Raw genomic sequence first — 21,650 nt, forward strand, 5'->3', positions numbered from 1 at the left:
CGGGTCGTGACATCACCATGTTATCCAGGAAGTGACACCACCATGTTATCCAGGAAGTGACATCACCATGTTATCCAGGAAGTGACATCACCATGTTATCCAGGAAGTGACATCACCATGTTATCCAGGAAGTGACATCACCATGTTATCCAGGAAGTGACATCACCATGTTATCCAGAAAGTAAAGCCTTGATGCAGCAGTAAGTGCAGGGAAAAAAGCACTTTATAAGCATTTCCCGTAATAAGTGTATATTGGTGATATGTATAACTTTTGGGGGCAATAAAATACTTAAATAAAGATGTTCTTTGGACTTCTCCTTTAAGAACTTCATTGCAATACAAGTTAATAGTTTGCGCATGTGCGGGATCTCTTAGCTACCGGGGCGGATGTGCGCCAGTGTTCCAGAAGTTTGCTATTACATGATTAGGGACTTCATCATATATAGAGCCAGCATTAGCCTTATGGTATACGCCCCTTGATAAAGATATAGCTGCGAAACATTCGTCGGGGTTGGCATCAGGACAATCGCAGTACGATGAGTGAGTTGCTTTATAGATTTTGAGACAGTGAATTCCGGCTCCCTTACTGATATATGTAGACACTGTGTAGTGATAATAGGAGGTATAAGTAATGGTGATCTGTGCTGGCTATATGAACGAGTAATACAAAAACGCACTAAGCACTTTATTCATTACTTTATTACATTGGCTGCTATATCTGTATACATATTGGATAGAGGAATTCAGTGATATATGTTCGCCACTTTTGTGCCTCTGCTGTGCCGTTGTCCTGTTATGTTGCATTTTGGACATTGTTCTCTCCTTGTTTTTAATTTGTATTAATGATAAATTTTTAATAAAAGAAATTATTTAATAGATATTTATGCTCATAATTTCTAGTATACAATGTTGTGAGTTTTATCCTTACTATTGGTAGGAAATGCTATGTGGATATATTTAGTATCTATTTGAGTTCATATATAGCTTTTCATTAAGGTAACATCGCAGATTGGAGCTTTTTTGTGTCAAGTTACTAGTTTGATAGGTACAGGTACAGGTGTAGGCTGTGCTTGAGGTAGTGACTGACAGCAGAAGATAAGAAGAGAAGAAGTGTAACTTAACTACACTTTCACGGTTAGAAGAACTGAACTGTATAGAAGATGAGCTGGTTTAGCCAAACCAGCCCAGAGACTGTCAGGTTTGGTAGCACGAGTCCCAGGCTTGAACTAGAGGGCGAAGCTAACCCTTCAAGATTAACTGAGATGGTCGAGCTGGTACCAGTAGTATACTTCAGCTTAGGCCCTTTGTCCCACTGAGGATCAATCCTTAGGGTTTGCAGATTGTCCTGACTTGTTAAGAAGGATCCCAGGTGTACGCAAGGTTGGCCCTGGTGACAGTTACCCCACCTTTAGTTTTAGCAGTGCATCTTTACTTGGAAAGGATCTCTGAAGGAAACGGTGTCTCTGTCTCACACCAACTCCACTACTGACTACAGCCCCTCCCACCACGAACTAACTCATTTAAATAGGGGTGATCCCCCCATTAGTGGGAAAATACTAGAGAGAGGAGAAGGAAGAAGTGTAATAGGAAGATGGTGTGTGAGGTACCTGCACCAGTTAGGCTAGGTTCACACTGCGTTTTTGCAATTCGTTTTTTCATCAGTTTTTTGCAAAAAAAAATGGATGAAGAAAACGGATGTATTTGTGTGCATCCATTTTGATCCGTTTTTCCATTGACTTCCATTGTAAAAAAAACGGATCAAAACGGATCGTTTTTTTGACGGACACAAAAAAACGTAGCTGACACTACTTTTGTGTCCGTCCAAAAAAACTGATCTGTTTTGATCCGTTTTTTTTTACAGTGGAAGTCAATGGAAAAACGGATCAAAACGGATGCACACAAATGCATCAGTTTTTTTCATCCGTTTTTTGCAAAAACGCTGTGTGATCCTAGCCTTATTGGTTAGAACAGTAAAACATACAAGTCAACCCTCTACCTTCAACTGTGCACAACAGACAAGGGAGAGTAATACAAGTGGTGATAGTGTGGAAAGACACCTGACAGAGTTACCTTTGCACAGGTGGTATGCACCTGTATTGGGACACTACATCTGCTTTCAGATTTTCCTTGCCTAGCTTTATTAGCAGCAGTTTTTTTTTTTGTTCCCTAGCCTTATCTGTGTATCTGACCCCTTCTGTGTTTCTGACCTCGGCTTGTTTTAGTTCTGTTTTTGTCCTGTACTTGATCTGACTTCACTTTTGGTTCTGATTTGGGGTTCATCTGTACTCAGTTTTGACATGGACTGGTGACTACTCTACCCAGATGACAGCACTTAGCAGTGTAGGGACTGTCCCCAATTGGGGCCTTCCACTGCTTGTCCCATGTGTTAGTCCATAGCGACTCCTACTGACTTAATTGACCTTTTGGCCTTCACTAGACTTAAAAAAATTTAAGTCTGTGGATGATGGATATAGCTAAAAAAAATAGAAAGTTGTGTGACAGATTATGTGTGTTCATGGATTGATCGGAGAGGTAGAACAGAGGAAGGTCATTTGAGGATATTTACACCCAGTCTTTATGCCTTTAAATGTATGTCATTGATTTATCAGTCTAAAAATGATAAATTATTCTGTGTTGTAGTAAATGAATAGGAAGTAGATCATTTCCAGCATTATTTGTTATGCTGCCCATTGGCTTTCATTATATGTTTCAACTAGTTTATCTACTATCTAGTTACATTGAAGTATCCTGTGTAAAGCTGGGATGGGGAACCTTCGGCCCTGTCCAGGCATGATGGGAATTGTAGTTTTGCAACAGCAGGAGGGCCGAAGGCTCCCCATCTGTGGTGTACAGAGTAGAAATGAATAATTTGAGGGTCTCTATAGGATTGGATCCAGCACACTTTTCAATAGGCTCAGCTCCGCTGAAGGGCATGGGGCTGGCTGTAATACCAAATAGAACCTGTTGGCAGGTGTGGCTCTGTTTCTAGGAGAAATCCAATCTTTTTCTAATTCTGTAAAACCATTTAAGACCATTGCCTTTATTATGTGCTATTATAATTTGTTGATACATGTTTCGTTACAGATCGGATACTGGAATGATATGGATAAGCTGGTTTTGCTCCAACATGAACCTACCTTACGAAATGATTCATCAGCAATTGAAAACAGGACAGTTGTTGTGACCACAATTCTGGTAAGTTTCCCTTATTTCTTTTTTTTTTTTTTTTTTTTTTTTAATAATCTTTGATGTTTAGATTATTCTCATGTGGCCACAATCTAAAAGTCTAGAATTTTCTAAATTCACTTGTAATTTATAAAGCATTCACATAGCTTCAAGCCTGAGTGTGTCCCAGTTTTCTTGGGACAGCCTTGGGTTTTGCCATTGGATATCTTTTGAGTGGAACAATTTTTTTTTTTCTGAGCAGTGAGACTTCAGTCACCAAAGGATTTACATAATTAGTGGAAATTACTTCAAATCTATTTTTTATGGCAAAATACCACCCACAAAATTGACGTGCGGATTCTGTCTAGACCGAGTGAAATGTTTAATTTATTATTATAGTTATTAGTATGTCGCGTTAATATTATACTTTTTATTTTTTCAATTACTTTTATGTTGCAACCCTTCAATTATTTTTCACTTTTAGAGCGAGAGATTGAGAAATGACATATGTTTTAGAAAAATTGAGGGAAAACGGTTAACAATTTCGAACTTTTTCATAAAAAGAATTAAAGATTTGAAATTTAACAAAAAGTATAATACATATAATATAAAATATAGACTTGTCATTATTAAAGGGAAACTATCAGCAGGTTTGTACATATGAACCAGATGATATGTACACACAACAGCAAAGCTACTGATTCTGCCGCCAGTAGATGGGTTGGACAGTGCAATGCCCCCACTGCACCAAACAGACTAATCGGCTTCTAATTAAAATACTTAAAGATGAGGCCCCTTAATAACATAATAAGAAGAACCAGAATCAGCTGTTTTGCTGTTACGGGTACCGATCAGCTAGTTCATATGTACAAACCTGCTATTAGTTTCCCTTTAAACCTTGCCCCCTCCCCCCCCCCCCCCCCCCCCCCCCCCCCCCACACACACACACACACACTTTTTTTTAGTCTTTTTTTGTTATTACTTTAAACCCAAACCAGGAGTGGGTCCAAAACAGAAAAAAAGGTTAAAATCTTTCCATTATAGATTTTCCCTATGTTGGCTCCACTTATAGTTTTGGCAACAAGGTTACGGGCGTAAAAACGACCCATAAAACTAAGTGGGGAAAAAACCTTGTCTTTATTTATTTTTTAAAATTGGTTTATTGAAATTTGTTTATTATTCATTCATTTTGCCACTTTTATTTTTTATTATTATTATTATTATTATTATTATTATTATCAATATTATTATTATTGATTTTTTTAAATCAGTTTAGCGAATATTGATATCTGATTATGAATTAGCCTTAGTTGATATAAGAATTCAATTTTCCTATATCAACTAACCAATAATTTACAATTATTTTAGAAAAGGGCTTAATCAAAAACTACAGATATTTTAGGAAACTTGTGGAAGTCAATGGCCAATGATTTATATTCTTCATCTTAGAAAAACCTATGTTAATATCCCCCAAAAACACTAAGCTTATAATATTTGAACTCATTCTTAAATCTATTGACCTCTGTCATCCTATACCTTATGTTAATTCCTATTGGCATTGTGTTTTCTATCGCTTTTGTTATTTGTGTGGCGAAATGACTCATCATTTGAACAAATGCATGCAATATAACGTTTCAAAGTAATATTCCTGATTTACAAATGGTTTATATTGCAGATATACATCATGATAATATCATTTATATTTCTCTGGTTAGTTCTTTCCCTTCCACAATAAATTGTTGTTTTCAGCACCAGGGACAGATATTTCTGCACTTTGTCAGCGGTTATTGCTGTCAATGTGAGACATTAATTTTAGTTAAGAAGTACATACGGAATTTAGAACACTAACTACACAGAGCAAAGAGAATCGTCCTGTTTCATTATAGAATAGCGGGGCCTACATCACGTTTCTTATATCAAGTGTATTTGTCAGCTTCCAAAGTCAGCCCTTCAACTCTGCCCTTTAAATCAGCTGTCAAAAAAGGCGGGTGGAGGGTGACCTTTATTGTCTGGACTTTCCACTACACTTTCTCTGCACTTTTCACCCGCTCTGTTACACTTGACATTAAAATGATGAAATAAGAAATGTATTTTCAATGGGAATTACATGTTTAGAACAGTTTTTTTTTTTTTTTTTACTTTTAACTTCTTTTGACTATAACTATAGAACCCTAAAGCTGATACAGCTATTTATTTATTAATTTATTTTGATAAACCATAAATATTTACAGGACATAAATTCAGGAACAGTTATGATTGCATTTGCATGATGCTTTATTAGACTCTGTGAGCTTTTTGTACGGTGCATATTTTTTTTTTCCTAAAAGATTCAGTAATGGGAAATCATACTTCAGTACAGTCCTCCTCTTTTCAGCCTCTGATGAAGAATCCTATTTTAAGAAATTGATCAAGAAAGAGAACAGATTTTCAAGATCCAGCGACCATTCCTTGCTATGGCTCAAGTATAAATCACCATTGTAGTCAAAAATAGTAAAACTTTTTGTTTTTTCTTTTTTTACCTCTGTAATGTGGATAAATATCCTTCTGACTTTATAATCACACCCCACCCCTTTTACATTAAGATAAGACCATATTATAGCAGAATAGTACTGACACAAAGTACATATTCACCCCCAGGTTATAAAATAAAAAATACATGAGAAAGCTGCGGCCTTTCTTTTAAGTCATATGTGTTAGAAATAAACCTTTATGCATTAATTATAGATGAATACTTCTATTCAGATGAGTATTTTGGATTTGACCTTTCGTTTTTCATTAGAATTTTTATCATTCTAAAATATTTTGATAAAACTATTTATTTAAATGGATTTGAACTGAATTGAAAACAACATTTACATTTAAGTGAAGTTTCTCCTTGAATAATGTTGGTTATCTAACCCTCCCCCCCCCTAAAAAAAAAGTTTCTTTTGTATACCTTTATATTGCCATTTTTGTTGTTTTCTCATATTATGTAATGTTGCTGCATGGAAATTGAGAACTTGTAAACTGCTGCTGACCGATTTACAGTGAATATATCCCTTTAGGGTAGATTTACACGTACTGCATCTGCTGCGGATTTCCCAATGCGAGTTTGCAGCGAAATCCACTGCAGATACAATCACTGTCAGTTTCAATGTGATTCCAATTGTTATCCTGTTGCGAGTATGTAAATACTGGCCCCCTTTAACTCCCCACCGCCCGGACCATACTTTGCCTGGTCCGCGCTTCAGCTCCCGCCTCCTGTAGGTCCCGCCCAGCCAATCAGTGCATGGCCTTGCCGTAGTCACTGGTTGGCTGTGTGGGACCTATGGGAACCGGGAGCCTCAGATGCAGCCAGAGCATGGACCAGGTAAAGTATGGTCCAGACGGCAGGTTAAGGGGGCCACAATTTGTCAGTATGGAATGACATTGAAACAGACAGTGATGAACTTGCAGCACGAAATCCGCTGTGGACACGGTATGTGTGAATGTAGCCTAAAATGGGTTGTCCAAGATAAAAAAAACATTGCTGCTTTCTTCTAAAAATAGCATCACTTTTGTCCTAAGGGCCCTATTACACAGCCTGACATTAGGAGCAAGCGAGCACCGAACTGTCAGGTCAGTGCTCCCGTGCGCCTAATTCCCTATTACATGCACTAACAGCGAATGGGAGGAGAGGGTGGGCCACGATCTTTACACATAGTTATGCCCAACACACCGTCACTATTGTTATTGCTTTAATTCAGCGTGATCGTAACGGACAATAATCAGCCAAATACGGCTGATAATCCCTTGACGTAATAAAGTTTGGGTATGGCATTGTATCTTGGTTTCATTGAAGTGAAAGGAGCTGAGTTAAAATAGTACACCAAATCAAATGAAGACAGGAGTGGCGCTATTTTTAAAAAGAAAACAGCTAGTTTAATCCTGGAAAAACCCTTTAAACAGTACCTATCATTTCAGCAGACTTCTCACATGTCATAGTGACATGTCGGAAGTTTGTATTGGTGGGGTCAGGATGCTGAGACCTCCATTGATCACTAGAATAAAGGGACAGAAGTGTTATACCCCTTTATCCCCACTCCAAACAGCTATAGTGAGCAGTGTATAATAGTAACCAATGGAGAATCAGGATCCACCATGGCCGACCCAGCACCTCATGGTGCTCGGGTTGCTGCAAGACACATTAGAACTCTGCCAATAGGTCTTTTAAGCTTGAGTTGAAATGTTATTGTTCTAGTTTGTAAAGTAAAGCATATGATGTCCAATAGCTGCCTGATGTCACCACAACATCGATACGATTGGGCGGCTATTGAACATCACATGCGGGTGTGGTTTTGCCAGCATACAATGCTCCCGACATACATCCACCCCCCCTTTTGTCTCATTAGGTATACTTCTGAGATTGTGAAGCCTTAGGGTAGGACCTGTTCTGCTCCCTGGATTAGCCCTTTAAATGGAAACTCATCACTTTCATGCTGCCCGAACCATAAGTCATTAGGGTGGTCTTCAGTGGCTTCTGTCTTTCCTGCCCGTTCTTTGATATATATCTCTCCCTATATTTTAACAGAAGGGTTCTATCAATGAAGACCAATCGGGTAGCAGATTGCAGAACTGCAAGCCCACTCGTGTAAAATGTTCCCATGTGTAAGAGTTTTACACAAATGGCAGTCTACTAAAAGTCTCTAACCAGTTATATATCGACTTCAGTGGTGGAGCATATAAGACACCCAGGTATTAGCAGGGGAAAGTGGGACATTGTTAGGTTTAGACAGTGTGTGTGTGGGGGGGGGGGGGGCGTCATCAGGTCCACTTCTCCTTTGTGTAGTTGCTACTCGTGCAGTTTGACTTTTTAATGGACAGCATCCTACTGACTGTGCATAGTGGCTGTTCCCCAATCATTCTTTTCTGGGCTAAAGAGCTGATGAGCCCACAGCCCAATCAGAATGTTAAATCCAAGTGGTAAGAGTAGAGGCATGTAATAACACAATCTCTCCCCAGCAGCTAGCCTGTTCTCAATGGTTTCCATGTTGCAAGTAGATGTGACTAATTTATATACTATAAAAGGGAATCTGTCAGCTCCCGGGCCCTATCTAAGGTACTTACAGTGTGCTGTAGTTGCCAGTCCCATAGTGAGCATGGTGCTTTTTGTTAATTTTCCGTGCACTGGATTATACACAATTATATTTCTCCTACTGTACTGAAGATGCAAAGAGGAGTTGTTTGTGCCACACTTTGGCACACCTTTCCACTCCTTCCCCTCCCTCCTCTTCATAAATAATCAAGGCTGCCCAGCCTCCTGCTCGCTCAGCTGTCAGCCAGTGTCTCTGATTGCAGATCAGTCCTTTGTAGGCAGTTTATGTCTGAAGGAATATCAGCTATAGTTGAAGCAGTGGTCTAGGGGTAACTCTCCTGTCTAGTATTCCTACCAGCAGTTCATTCTCAGGTTCAAATCCACTGATGGGAATGAAATATAGGTCTTTATTTATTTATGTTTTCCTCATTATTGTATAATTTTTAAGGCTATGTTCACACATAGTATTTTTGCTCAGTATTTTGGTCAGTGTTTTGCAACCAAAACCAGAAGTGGATTGAAAACACAGAAAGGCTGTGTTCACACACTGTTAAAATTGAGTGGATGGCTACCATTTAATGGCAAATAATTACTGTTATTTTAAAACAACGTCCGATATTTGCCATTAAATGACGGCCATCCGCTCAATTTCAACTGAGCAAAAATACTGTGTGTGAACATAGCCTTAAAAATTATACAATAATGAGGGGAAAGAAAACGACATCTATTTAATTCCAATCAGGAGATTCAAACCAGAGCATGAACTGCTGGCAGGTCTCTAGAGGGGTGAGTTACCCCTAGACCACAGCTCCAACACATTAGGGAGAAGAGATTCAATTATACCTGAGTGTTTCTTTCAGACGTACAGTAAACTCCCTACAGAGGACTGATCTGTAATCTGACAGCTGAGCGAGCAGGAGGTGGGGCAGCATTGATTATTCATGAAGAGGGAGGAGGATGCATGCCATGCATGAGTGTGGCACGAACAACTACTCTTTGACTCTTTAGTACAGTAGGAGACATAAGATTGTAGATAATCCGCTGCACGGAAATTTACCAAAAACGCACCATGTTCACTGGGGGCTGCCAGCTACAGCACACTGTCAGCACCTTAGGTAGGGCCCAGGAGCTGACAGATTCCCTTTAAAGAAAAAGTGAAAATAGCAAAAAAGGTCATCAAAATATATTAGAAAAACTTGATACCACATCACTTTTATTCGGCTTGTTTCAGAGTATAGTATTATGGCTGCGCTCTAGGCTGCATATTATGGCTGCAATGCTTAAGTCTGTATGTGCTTCTACGGGACTAAACTTATGGTTCTACGTAGAGATGAGCGAAACTAAAGTGCATTCAGGTTTGCAAAACCCCAAACTCTCGCCATGTAAGGGTAGGTTCACACTGGGGAATCTGCGCAGATAAATTCTGGCAGATTCCGTTGCTCGTTCCTGTTCGCAGAGGTGCGCATCTCCACCCATGCCTTAGACACCATTCTATGGCCGGGCCAATTCCGCCGAAAGGACTTTCGTCGGACAACGGAATCAGTCTGGCCATAAAATTGAGTCTATGGAACCTATCCGCACAGATTCTGTAGTGTGAACCTACCCTGACTCCCGGTGGCTGTAGAAGATGGATGCAGCCTTAGGGCTGCCTGAAAAACATGGATACAGCCTATGGCTCTATCCATGTTTTCCAGGCAGCCCTAGTGCCGCATTCATCTTTTCCAACCACCGGGACTCAAATACCAAAAGTTTGAGATTTCATGAAACCAAACTTGCTCATCTCTAGTTCTACAATAATCTAAGTTCAGTTCCGTAGCACTGCGGAGGGTACACGTGTTGCATCCATAGTTTACCGTCAAGTGCTGCCATATTACATTCACCTTAAATAGTCCTACGTCAAAGCTTGACTTTAAAGGGGTTATCCAACGCTACAAAAACATGGCCACTTTTCCCCCTACTGTTGTCTCCAGTTCAGGTGTGGTTTGCAATTAAGCTCCATTTACTTCAATGTAACTGAGTTTCAAAACCTCACCCAAACTGGAGACAACAGTAGGGGGGAAGGGGCCATGTTTTTGTAGTGCTGGATAACCCCTTTAATCCAGCGATCTAGTTTATTGGTCTATGATAAACCTGAGTATGATTATAATATGTCCGATAACATTGGAATTACATGTATAATGGTTACATACTTATCTTTTGCCTTTTAACACTTTTTATGTATATAAAGCCGCTTATGCTTTAGATTTCCCTACTGCTATCTATATACACTTACTACAACATGACTAATGGTTAGTATACTGTAGCATGCGCTATAGAACGATTCTCCTCTACAGTACAGTAAATGCTAAATGTCGATATATGCTTTGCATTGTGTGCCATGTTTTATGTATTGATACTGAAATATTCCAGTAAGAAATTTTGTTATTTAGCTCATTGTATTGATTTTTGGGGGGATCAGTAGTGTGAAAATTGTGTTTTAAAGATAACTGATCATTTTTTTGTTTAATTTTCCTATTATATTAATTGTTAATTATACTTATATTAATTACTTATTAATTAACGATTTAATTAATTATGAATAATTTAATTACGAATTATAATTGGTATTTATTAATTATATTAATTAATATATGAATTAAATATATTAATTAATTGCAAAACATTGATTTTCTCCTGGTAACAAATGTGTAGGCAGCTATAGAATGTTCAATAAAAGTTAAAGGAGAACTGTCAGCAGGTTAGACAACTCTAACCTGCTGATAGCTTCCTATTGTGCACGGGGCACCAAGGAGGAAGATATGTCTTTTACCTTCCTCCTCGGCACCGTTGCCATGTTGTAAGCAGTCTAATCCCCGGTCCGGAGTACCGTTAGGCGCACTGCAGTGCTCCTAATGGTGCCCTGAACCAGGGATTAAACTGTTAACAGCACAAGAATGATGCAGAGGAGGAAGGTAAGACACATACCTTCCACCTTGGTGCCCCCTTCGCATTAGGAAGCTATCAGCAGGTTAGATTTGTATAACCTGATGATAGTTCCCTTAAAATCTTACTCTCCAAAAGAGATTATATTTGAAAAAAAAAAAAATTCAGTTAAATAGGGACCTAATTTATAATAATACTTTGCAGTAAAGCACATTATTTGTTTTTTTTCTGTTCAAAGAAATTTATCTGAATAAATTATTATAGCGCCACCTGCTCTTCCAGTTTTTCCCCATTACTGTGTCCACCTAACTAGATGTGCTGAGATGGACACACATGCTCAGTCTGGTCTCATCAGGGATGGGGTGGGAGCCCTGCTGTAATGAGCAGCCTTCTGTACTTTTCTGTACTTGTCACTTGTCTGACAAGCAGGGAGGATACCACATTTATTAACAAATGCAGAGGGAAGGACATAGGATGAGGGGGAGTACTTTGCATGCAGTACAGGACTGTACAGAGTTTAGAGAAAGAGCTTCACATTCTCCTATATTAAATGTCTCCTAAACTCTACAGAGTATACAAACTGAATGGCACGTAAGGTATAAAAAGATATTTAAGTACCAATATTTGACAAGGGTTTTTATTGCTTAAAGGGGAACTCTGGCTAAATCTAAAAATCCAGTGGGCAAAGGGGAGGGGGGCATAATAAAAATATATACTTACTTGTCCCTGTGCCCCTGCAGTGCAGTGCCACAGATCACTTACAGCTGCCAGTCTCCTGTTTCTCCCAGCGTCCTGCATCATCATGAGCTAGTGGTATGTACCCGCTCAGCCAGTCAGTGATTTCAGCAGTGTCCCGACCCAGTCACTGACTGGCTAAGCGGGCATTTCTCAGTTGTGACGTGACATAGCAGGAGGGGGTGCTGCAGGAGACTGGCAGCTGTAGTGCTGCAGTGCGGGGCACAGGGAGGGGTTACTATAGATTCTCTATCACATCTGACCAGTAAGAAACTGACTTATCTATGTCATGTGACCTTTCGCTGCTCTCCTGAGTGGCTGAGAGGACTCATACATACGTAGTAGGCTATCTACTTTATGAACATACTGAGGAGTATTAAGTGGATAGAATTGAACGCTGTAGGTTACTACTAGAGATGAGCGAACCAGCCGAGGTTCGGGTTCGTATTAACCTGAATTCTCGGCTTGTGATTCCCGCTGTCTGCCCGCTCCGTGTAGAGGGTGGATACAGCCTGAGGACCGCCTGGAAAACTGGGATACAGCCATAGCCATAGGCTGTATCCCAGTTTTCCAGGCAGTCCTCTGGCTGTATCCACCCTCTCCACAGAGCAGGCAGATAGCGGGAATCAGAAGCAGAGAGTTCAGGTTAATACGAACCCGAACCTCGACTGGTTCGCTCATCTCTAGTTACTACTATATGAGCAACTGTAAGATGTACTTGTATGTAGTGGGACCAGTCTCAACTCTTTCCTTTATTTTATTTATTTTTTTATTTTTTTGCTTTATTGATATTATACATAATATACAATATAAATGATGCCATCTTACTTGAGCAGGCAATGCATAGGGTTAAATGAGTGACCAGGGTTTCCAGCAGATCTTTTATTAGTTAGCAACAAATATCTATTCTTTGCCCAATATGGCACCAAATCTGTAAGTTTGCATACGTCAAGAGTTTCTTCGACCAATGCGATCTATAGTAATCTAGATGGCAAATAACTGTACGAATTAAATGGGTTGTCCTGAAAAATATTTTGACATTTAAAACTGTTCAGGGGATAAGAATAAACAAAAAACCCTGTACTCACTTTCCACTGATCCCCTGCTTATGATGTTCTAATGGTACTGGTCCCGAAGAAAATAGCTTTATGTTCACATAGGAAATGCCCACCCAGCTAACTATGGGCAGTGATAATCCATCTCAGCCATTGATTACCTGGGCGTTTCCTACAGTGAACAGGAAGGGGTCTCGTCAGATCAGCATTAGCAGGGGATCAGCGGGAGGTGAGTATGCTTTTTTAAAAAAATATTTACTCCTGCTACTTTCAGCAGTTTTAGAAATTAAGGCCACGTTCACACAATGTATCTTTTGCATTATTCACATGCTTCTGGTCCTGTTCACTGTGTAGTGCCAGAGCCAGGGGTGCTAGGGTGTTGGCACCCTACCAATCAGTGGCTGATCAGCTATTCTTTGGATGGCTCCTAGAGTCTATTTTGCCTGGAAAACCCCTAAGCTCTATGACCATGATGATTTGGGGCAAACATATAATAGGAACTTATAGACCCTTTAAAAAACTTTTTTTTTTTAAAAACCTTTAAAAAAATTCCAGATCAGATTTAATTCAATTATTTGATTTTATATTGTGGATCAAGTTGCACTTTCGAGAGTCCAGTACCATAAAGGTATGCATTGAGTGTACATTTGCTATCAGTATTTTATACATGATTTCAGTGTATGTAATAGACGTGCTTTCATATAGTTATTATTTGATTTGCCTCTGATAATTTGTATGAATTAAAGGAACACTCTATAAAAAACGGACACGCTAAGTTATGCCAAAGACAGGGAATAAAGAGTGGCGTTATATACATGTATTATAAAAATGCCGCCTGAGGCCCTGGACTAGACAAAACACAGTTTTTTTTAGAGTACTCCTTTAAATACTGTGGTCTTACATCTTATGGACCATTGTATATGTGCAACGCACACCAGCAGTGTTATGGCATTGATGAAACAGCCCATATTTTGTATTATTTGGATTGTACCATAATAAAGCTGAACATTTAAAGACATATCAAATCATGTTTTCTATTTTTTGGCATGTTCCTGAAACTACACTGCAGATTTGTACTCTCTGTGCTTAATAAGGTAAATGATATGTTTCATGTACAGTTTGAAGTTGGTGAATGTGAACTCTAGATCTGTACCAATGTACCCGTATCACTTATGTTGGCTTATGTTATGTTTTTAGTTGATAATGACATTTTTTTGTTGACGTATTAAAGCAGTGTGTTTCTGTGGACCGTTGTTCAAAGGCTATTGTTCTTTATTTTCATAGAGTAGCCCTAATCAGTGCCGGACTGGCCCACCGGAGGACCGGAGGATCCTCCGATGGGCCCCCAGCTCAGAACTCGCAGTAACACTGACAGGTTGTTTCTCACTGGTTCTTCATTGGTGGGGTTCAGGATCATTTCCTCTAGTGGGCCCCAGGTACCCCAGTCTGACACTGGCCCAAATAATAGGCTAAATAATAGTTGTAAAGAGAACCTGTTAATACATTGAGTTGTTTTACCATTTTATAGTCTCCAGTGCCCACACTTTCACCCAAATAGTCAGATGGGTGGGACTTTTATTTTAAAAGTTAATACAAGGCTAATAGGGTACGAGCCTGATTCCGGTGCCCTCAGCCTAATAATGACACCCCTTTTTGGAATAATGTTTCCAGCTTTAGTTTTTCTGATCTCATACAATTTTAATTGCCCTGATATGGAAATCACAGGAGCTTGTTTGGATTCATTCATCCAGTGGCTTAATACTTCAAGTCATCTTCTGCACGTTGATCAAAGGCTATTGTAAAATAACCTTAACAGTTGATACTATGATACATAAAGTCTCTGGATAGCAGGAAGTCAGACAATAGAGGCTAAAGGTCATAGTATGGAGATGTCAGAAGTAGTGTTGAGTGGACTTGGCATTTAAGAAATTGGATACCGCCCTAAGGCTGCCAGAAAAACATGGATACAGCCCTAGGCTGTATCCATGTTTTCCAAGACTCCCTAGGGTGGCATCCATTTTCTCCAGCTGTAGGGAGTCAGATGGTGAGTGTTTGGGTTTTGAGAAGTTGCTGAACCCGGACTGTTTCCTCAAGTCCACTAAACACTAGTCATAAACTAACTGGAAGTGGTCTATATCCAATGGCCATAATCCTCCAAACCTCGAGCTGCACATAAATGTATTCTACTTATGCTGGACCACAACAAGATCTAGCTCGGTAAAGTTTTCCTGTCCACCTTAATCCTACTTATCACATGACCCAAAGAGGATGGCAATTGCTACTTGTTTTCTCTACTGTTTCTTGGAGAGAATGGGTGTTTTACTCTCAGACTGGCTATCTGTTCCATAATTCAACAGTGGGAGGGGGATCCCTTTATAGATTAAGGCCATGTGCACACATCGTAAGAGACCGGCCGCTTTTTGACTCGGCTGGGTCACGAAACGACCGGTCTCGGAAAAGAGTACCGGCCGGATGATCTTTAGGGCCGTAGGGCGCCTGCATCAGAACTCTCTGCAGCACAGTATGCAGCTTGCAGCCACTTGCTCCATAGTGTTAACTGACATAGGTTTCTGCGGCCGCTATTCACTGAATAGCGGCCGCAGAAAACTGACATGTCAATTGTTTGCAGCGCCGCTAGGGGTCCTGACCGGAGCGTATACTATGAGTATACACTCCGGCCGGTATTCCTAGGCAGCAATGGCACGTATATTTCCGTATAAATCGTACAACGGCTGTGGTTTTACAAAAATATATGGTGTGTGAACATAGCCTCATGGTGCTTATTAGGATAAAGGGAACTAGCCCCCTCCTACCCCAGCTGGCATATTTGAGCATAGCTATGTCGTAGGGGCTGACCACTTGGACCTCTATTAGTTATACATGGCAACCCATGTGAATAAATTCAAGGATACTTCTACTGTATACTACAGATGCTTCTACTGTATGTATTCTCATTTCTTCATTGGTTACTTGAGGGTGCTAGCAGCGTATGAGTGCCTACATATACACATTTCATTATTTTCCCAGCTCACTGCTACTTCCGATGTAGGAAAAGCGGGTGCTTATCGCTTGATAATACAGAGTAGACAAATAGGATAGTTATCCGAGGATCTGTCAGAAATGGGTTAAATAGAAAACCCAGATAGCTGTGAAACTAAATAAACCTAAAATTATGTACTAAGGAAACAAGTGTAAAAGGTCCCTTGATACAACATTACATAATGGTGATGCTGATTTAAGCTAATGATTGCATTGAACTAAGGCTTTATATTAGGTTAGTCCGTACCATGGTATACTGATACGGTATTATATACAGCATGTCACTTTTAAAAAAAATTGACCTTTAATTACAGATCAGATCAGGGCATATTTGTACATCTTGGTGTATATCGATCTTAGTGGATGTCCCCCACTCATCACATCCCTTGGCCAAAGATTTATTTGGATGTATAATTTATAGAAATACGTAATACCACCACGTTTCCCACAGCTGTGGAAATGTATGATTGCTCCAACATTCCCCAGTGATAATCATTGGGCGTTTCTGCAGCAAGACCAATGGTGATCAGCTGATCTTCCCCATTGATATAATGAATATATATTTCTTTGTGGCTTCAGGCCATACCTGGTTGCAAAATTAGATGAGAGGCAGAATTCAGTCTAGAGTGCTTCATGCATTGATAGCAGACGGCAAGTAGATTTGGCTCTATATTAAAATGCCTTTTCTGCGTTGCTCTTGATGGTGTTGCCTTCTAAAAATTGAGTTAAAAAAAATGTATTACTGCAATTTTAGATGCCAAGAAAAAAAATTTCAAAAAATTTGCTGCGCTTGCCTACAGGTCACGTAGCTTAATCCTAGCTACACATGTGTCTGCTATTATTTTGCAGTGGGTTAGTTATGATAAATGCAGTTAACAAAAACTAAACCTGCATAACAATCTGTATTACCCTGAGGAGGGGCAAATTGTAAAAGCTAGAAAACTGGGTTAGAGCATCTTCAAAACTGGAGGTCTTGTGGGGTGTTGATGGTGTACAGGGGATAGTTACTACTAAAAGTGGTTTCAGAAGAGCCAACAGGGTAAATAGCCAAAGGGTCACTGGTGCCCACAAGACACGTTGATGCTGGTGTGGATAAAAGGTCCACTCTTACAGAAGATCCAATGACAGCAACAAAACCGCACTCCCGCAGAGATGTTGGGTGCTAGTGCAAAAGGATTCCTCAATCCCAATATATATTTGAAGACAAAGGCACTGCACTTCCAAGTCTATGATGCTTATGAAAGAATTTTATTTACACAAGAATGGTTTGTCACAATCCAACCAGATCAGGAATCAGGATACAAAAAATAATGAATGCAGGTAAGTAGTGCTACTGGCAACGTTTCGGTCGTGCTTCCGACCTTCCTCAGGCCAATGTAGCCAAACTGTACGCAAGGAGAGATGAGAATAGATCTGGTGGACCACCAGATCTATTCTCATCTCTCCTTGCGTACAGTTTGGCTACATTGGCCTGAGGAAGGTCGGAAGCACGACCGAAACGTTGCCAGTAGCACTACTTACCTGCATTCATTATTTTTTGTATCCTGATTCCTGATCTGGTTGGATTGTGACAAACCATTCTTGTGTAAATAAAATTCTTTCATAAGCATCATAGACTTGGAAGTGCAGTGCCTTTGTCTTCAAACACTCTTACAGAAGAGTCCCTATGGCGCAAACTTTTGAAAAAAATTACTGCTGACTTTAAAAAATATAGGAGCCAGAACATACAGATCATCACAATTTGCTCTCTAGAACTTAGGAACCCATCCTAACCTCTATCCACTGCCGAAAGTGCCTATAGTGGGCATCGCATCACATCACAACTAGAACCTGTGAGATGAACAAGCTAAGGGTGGCTGTTTACTGGAACCTTTGGGTCCTGGCATCATGAGAATGTTACTGACGTGTACTGATCAAGCTTATCCCTTTATGGTAGTGGGACCTCCTAATGGCAATGGCCTCTTTGAGCAGGATATTGCCTCAACCACACTACAAAAATAGTTTGAGTTCAAGATGGTGACTTGGCTTCAAAATTTCTCAGATCTCAATACGATCGACAATCCGTGGGACACGTTAGAAAACAAGTCTGTGGCCGCACCTCGAACCTTCGGACTTCAAAGATCTGCGGCTCATGTCTTGGTGCCAGATCCTGTAGGACACATATGAACATAAAAAAGACAAGGAATTCTTTTTTCGTCTTGGCAATCCACAGATCTTTGGTCACAAGCTGTGAAGAGGTTAAAACCATTACAATTAGAAGCTCTTCATGCCTGCTGCTTTAATTCCCTATATTTCCATTCTAGTAATGTAGGCACATATGCGCCTTTCATGCTTTGTCTTCCTCTAGCACAGGGATCTTAAGCATGTACGCCAGGCAGAAATTCAGGTTTACAATACACATTTGTAGGTTTATCACCGAATTCGGAGAAGGCTCATTTAGTCTACAACAGTGTTTTCTATCATTGAGACAGATCCAAAGGGTACATCATGCTGGTAATGGTGTCATCCAGCAGATAAAGCACATTCATTATAGCGCAATACATGGGATGAAATGATTAAAAACAACTAATTCTAGTAAAGTTTCTTAGTGTAATGTCTAACAGTTAAACATGAGGTGACTTGTACAAGAGCAATGGCATATGTATCATAGACACATCCCATACAGCTGATATGGAGCCCTTGATGAGAAAGGGCCCTGTCAAGGTAGGTTCTACCCCTTAGGCTTTTAGGTGTTAAAAATCTTAGGAGGACTCCCTTCTCCAGAGGCAAACTAGTATCAGACTCCTGTCCTGGTTGGTATCACCTAGCTGTTCCTGGCTGTGGAGCCTTCTTACCCCTAGATACGATGCAATTCAGCTTGGAAATATACTGTTCACTTTCCAGGAGTGGTGTTATACTCACTTGATCCCTTCCAAGTACAGATTATCCAACTTCACTACTAACAACAGACTAAAGGCGACTGTAAATTGTAGCCAGTGGATGAGTTTGTAATGGAGAAGGATGAGATGTGCTGCATATGTATGGCTAACACTCTTTAGGATCCTTTTTCCCATAGCGGGTGCCATCGCCAATCTTTTGCTTTACTTCCAATAGGTGGGACTTAGAGATGAGCAAACCTCGAGCCGATCCGCAACCGAACTTTTGGCATATGATTAGCGGTGGCTGCTGAAGTTGGATAAAGCCCTAAGGCTATGTGGAAAACATGGATATAGTCATTGGCTGTATCCACGTTTTCCAGACAACCTTAGAGCTTTATCCAAGTTCAGCAGCTACCGCTAATCAAATGCCGATCGTTCGCTCATCTCTAGTGGGACTCCATTTCTGACATGTTGACAGGTTTTACATTTTTTTTCTTTCGATATATTTGCTGAAATGTGACTTTTTAAAGGGGATGTCAGGAGTAGAGATGAGCGAACCTCTAGCATGCTCGAGTCCATCCAAACCCGAACTTCTGGCATTTGATTAGCTGTGGCTGGTAAACTTGGATAAAGCCCTAAGGCTATGTGGAAATCATGGATATAGTCATTGGCTGTATCCATGTTTTCCAGACAACCTTACAGCTTTATCCAAGTTCAGCAGCCCCAGCTAATCAAATACCGAAAGTTCGGATTCGGATCGACTCGAACCCGAACCCGGTTCGCTCATCTCTAGTCAGGAGATATACTTTTTTATTTATGGTTGGTACAACAAATAGTAAGTCAGGAGGTTCCTCTTGCGGCTCTTTTTAGAAAGAAGAAGTGGTGATAGTAGAGATGAGCCAACTCGAGCATGCTCTAGTCTGATTGTTTGGCATTTAAATACTGGTGGGTGAAAAAGTTGGATGCAACCCTAGGGAAACTGGAAAAACATGGATATAGTCCAATCAACAAATTCTTCAGCCACCAGTATTCTGATACTCGACTTTTGGCTTGCTCGCCTTGAGCTCATCTCTAGTAAGGACTGGTTAACTTGAGACTTTGAACTGCAGAAGATCAGGTGGGTAAGTATGACTTATTTTTTACTTTTACCCTTTTTTATTTTACTCCACCCCCAGCAATATACAATCCCTATTAGATAAAATTAAGGTAATACTTGGTGTTGAAAATTTCTGCTGCTCCACTTATACATTCTCCTGACTTCCATAGACATATGCTCTTTTTGGAGTTAACCTAAAAGTCTTTAAATTTCTATTTCATTAATCTACGTCACAGATTTTGACATTTCCTTTCTGAATTTCAAGTTCTTTTACAATTTTTGCTGTCAAATTTAGATCAAGGAATATCCCAGTATATTACAGATAATACAAAAGGGGCCTTTATGCCACTGGGAGAACACCCTGGATGTGTTATGTAAAGGATTATACTTTACTTTTTCCTTTGAATTCAAGTGCTCAATGCCAGTACAGTATTTCCTACTTATTCTATTCACTGAGAGAGTCTTCGTGCATATATCATTTGGCATAGCATTTATATTGCTGATGTTTGGAGGGAGGCATCTGAATAGTCTGCCCTTTCGCAATATTGTATCATCCAAACTCCTGATCCATGGATATTTTCAGTGAATTATAGCCTAGTAGATCTGTCAGGTCAGAACACAGTAGGTAACATATCTATTTTGCTGTACTGTGCTTCATCTTAAAAGTCATTAGTTCTGAAATAGTGTTTCAGTATGGTAACCAATATGCCTCTGAAGAGATGTAGTTTTCAGATAATGCTATTTTAATGGCAGCCGCTTGACTGAATTTCATGAACCGCAACCCCCCCCCCCTCCACCCCAACACACTACCTACAGAGACATAGTACACTTTCTATAGTTACTGAAGCTGATTCTATATAGTATATATTCCTTACTTTTGGCAGTGTATCTTAATATATGTATAGCAAAAAAGATTGTATCAGCTCACCCTTTGTCCATAGGTATTGGTATAGGTCCATGATTAAGGAAGTTCTTTCCGAAACGCATTGGAGTTCATGATTATTTCATGTGCAGATTTTAATATGCTACAATAAAGAAATGATTTTATGACTTGGAGCCGGACAGCATCCACTTGAATCTTAATATATACAGGGTTGGACTGGCCCAACAAAGTACCTTATGGTCCTCCAGAGGGCTGAGATAGAATAATTGACCCAAAGGTCCAGCAGAAGACATTCCCATTTGAAGTTTGAGATTATTACTTTACACCAGGTTCTTTTTGAAAAAAATCAAAAATAATTGATGGCCTATCTTGAGTATAGACCATCAATCGCTGATCGGCAGAGTGTCAGCACCCAGTATACCCAGCTGGTGCAGCTGGTCAGCAGGGGTGCCAGGTCAATCCTTTTTTGCCCAGAAAACCCCTTTAAGAGTGTGAACTAAAGAACAAATTCCCATTAATTAATTGGTTTTAATGTATATTCCAAAGAAGAATACACATTGGAATTTGCATTAAAATATGCTTCATAAGCAGTGTGAATTGACCCATAGAAGAAATTCATCGCCGCTGGGCAGTGACCACCATTACGTTGACACCAGTATCCATAGAGAGAGTGACCAGCAACCCCACTACTGCCAGACTAATGGCAGTCTGGCCAAACGTTCCTGCGTTCTCTAGTTGGGATTGGAAGGGTAAGCCACAGTGAGAGCACTCTCGCTGCGACTTATCTCTGAACAAAAGGGTCAAGTGTTATTTTTCCATCACTGCCAACTCCTAGAACCACTAA

At 40.0% G+C, this 21,650-nt stretch overlaps 1 protein-coding gene across 4 annotated transcripts in view; it reads left to right on the forward strand.

The window, feature by feature from the left end:
* The window catches only part of GRIA4 (glutamate ionotropic receptor AMPA type subunit 4), a 246,764-nt gene that overhangs the window by 200,878 nt on the left and 24,236 nt on the right, over positions 1 to 21,650 (forward strand). For 3 of the 4 annotated variants that reach the window (XM_069972021.1, XM_069972020.1, XM_069972023.1), the window contains exon 9: positions 3,085 to 3,195. In XM_069972021.1, coding sequence (XP_069828122.1) covers positions 3,085 to 3,195 — 111 coding nt within the window. Of the gene's footprint in view, positions 1 to 3,084; positions 3,196 to 5,539; positions 5,618 to 21,650 lie in introns of those variants that run through there. The other variant, XM_069972024.1, reaches the window with a different exon arrangement.

Source organism: Dendropsophus ebraccatus, chromosome 5 (genome assembly GCF_027789765.1).
Source record: "Dendropsophus ebraccatus isolate aDenEbr1 chromosome 5, aDenEbr1.pat, whole genome shotgun sequence".
NCBI lineage: Eukaryota > Metazoa > Chordata > Amphibia > Anura > Hylidae > Dendropsophus > Dendropsophus ebraccatus.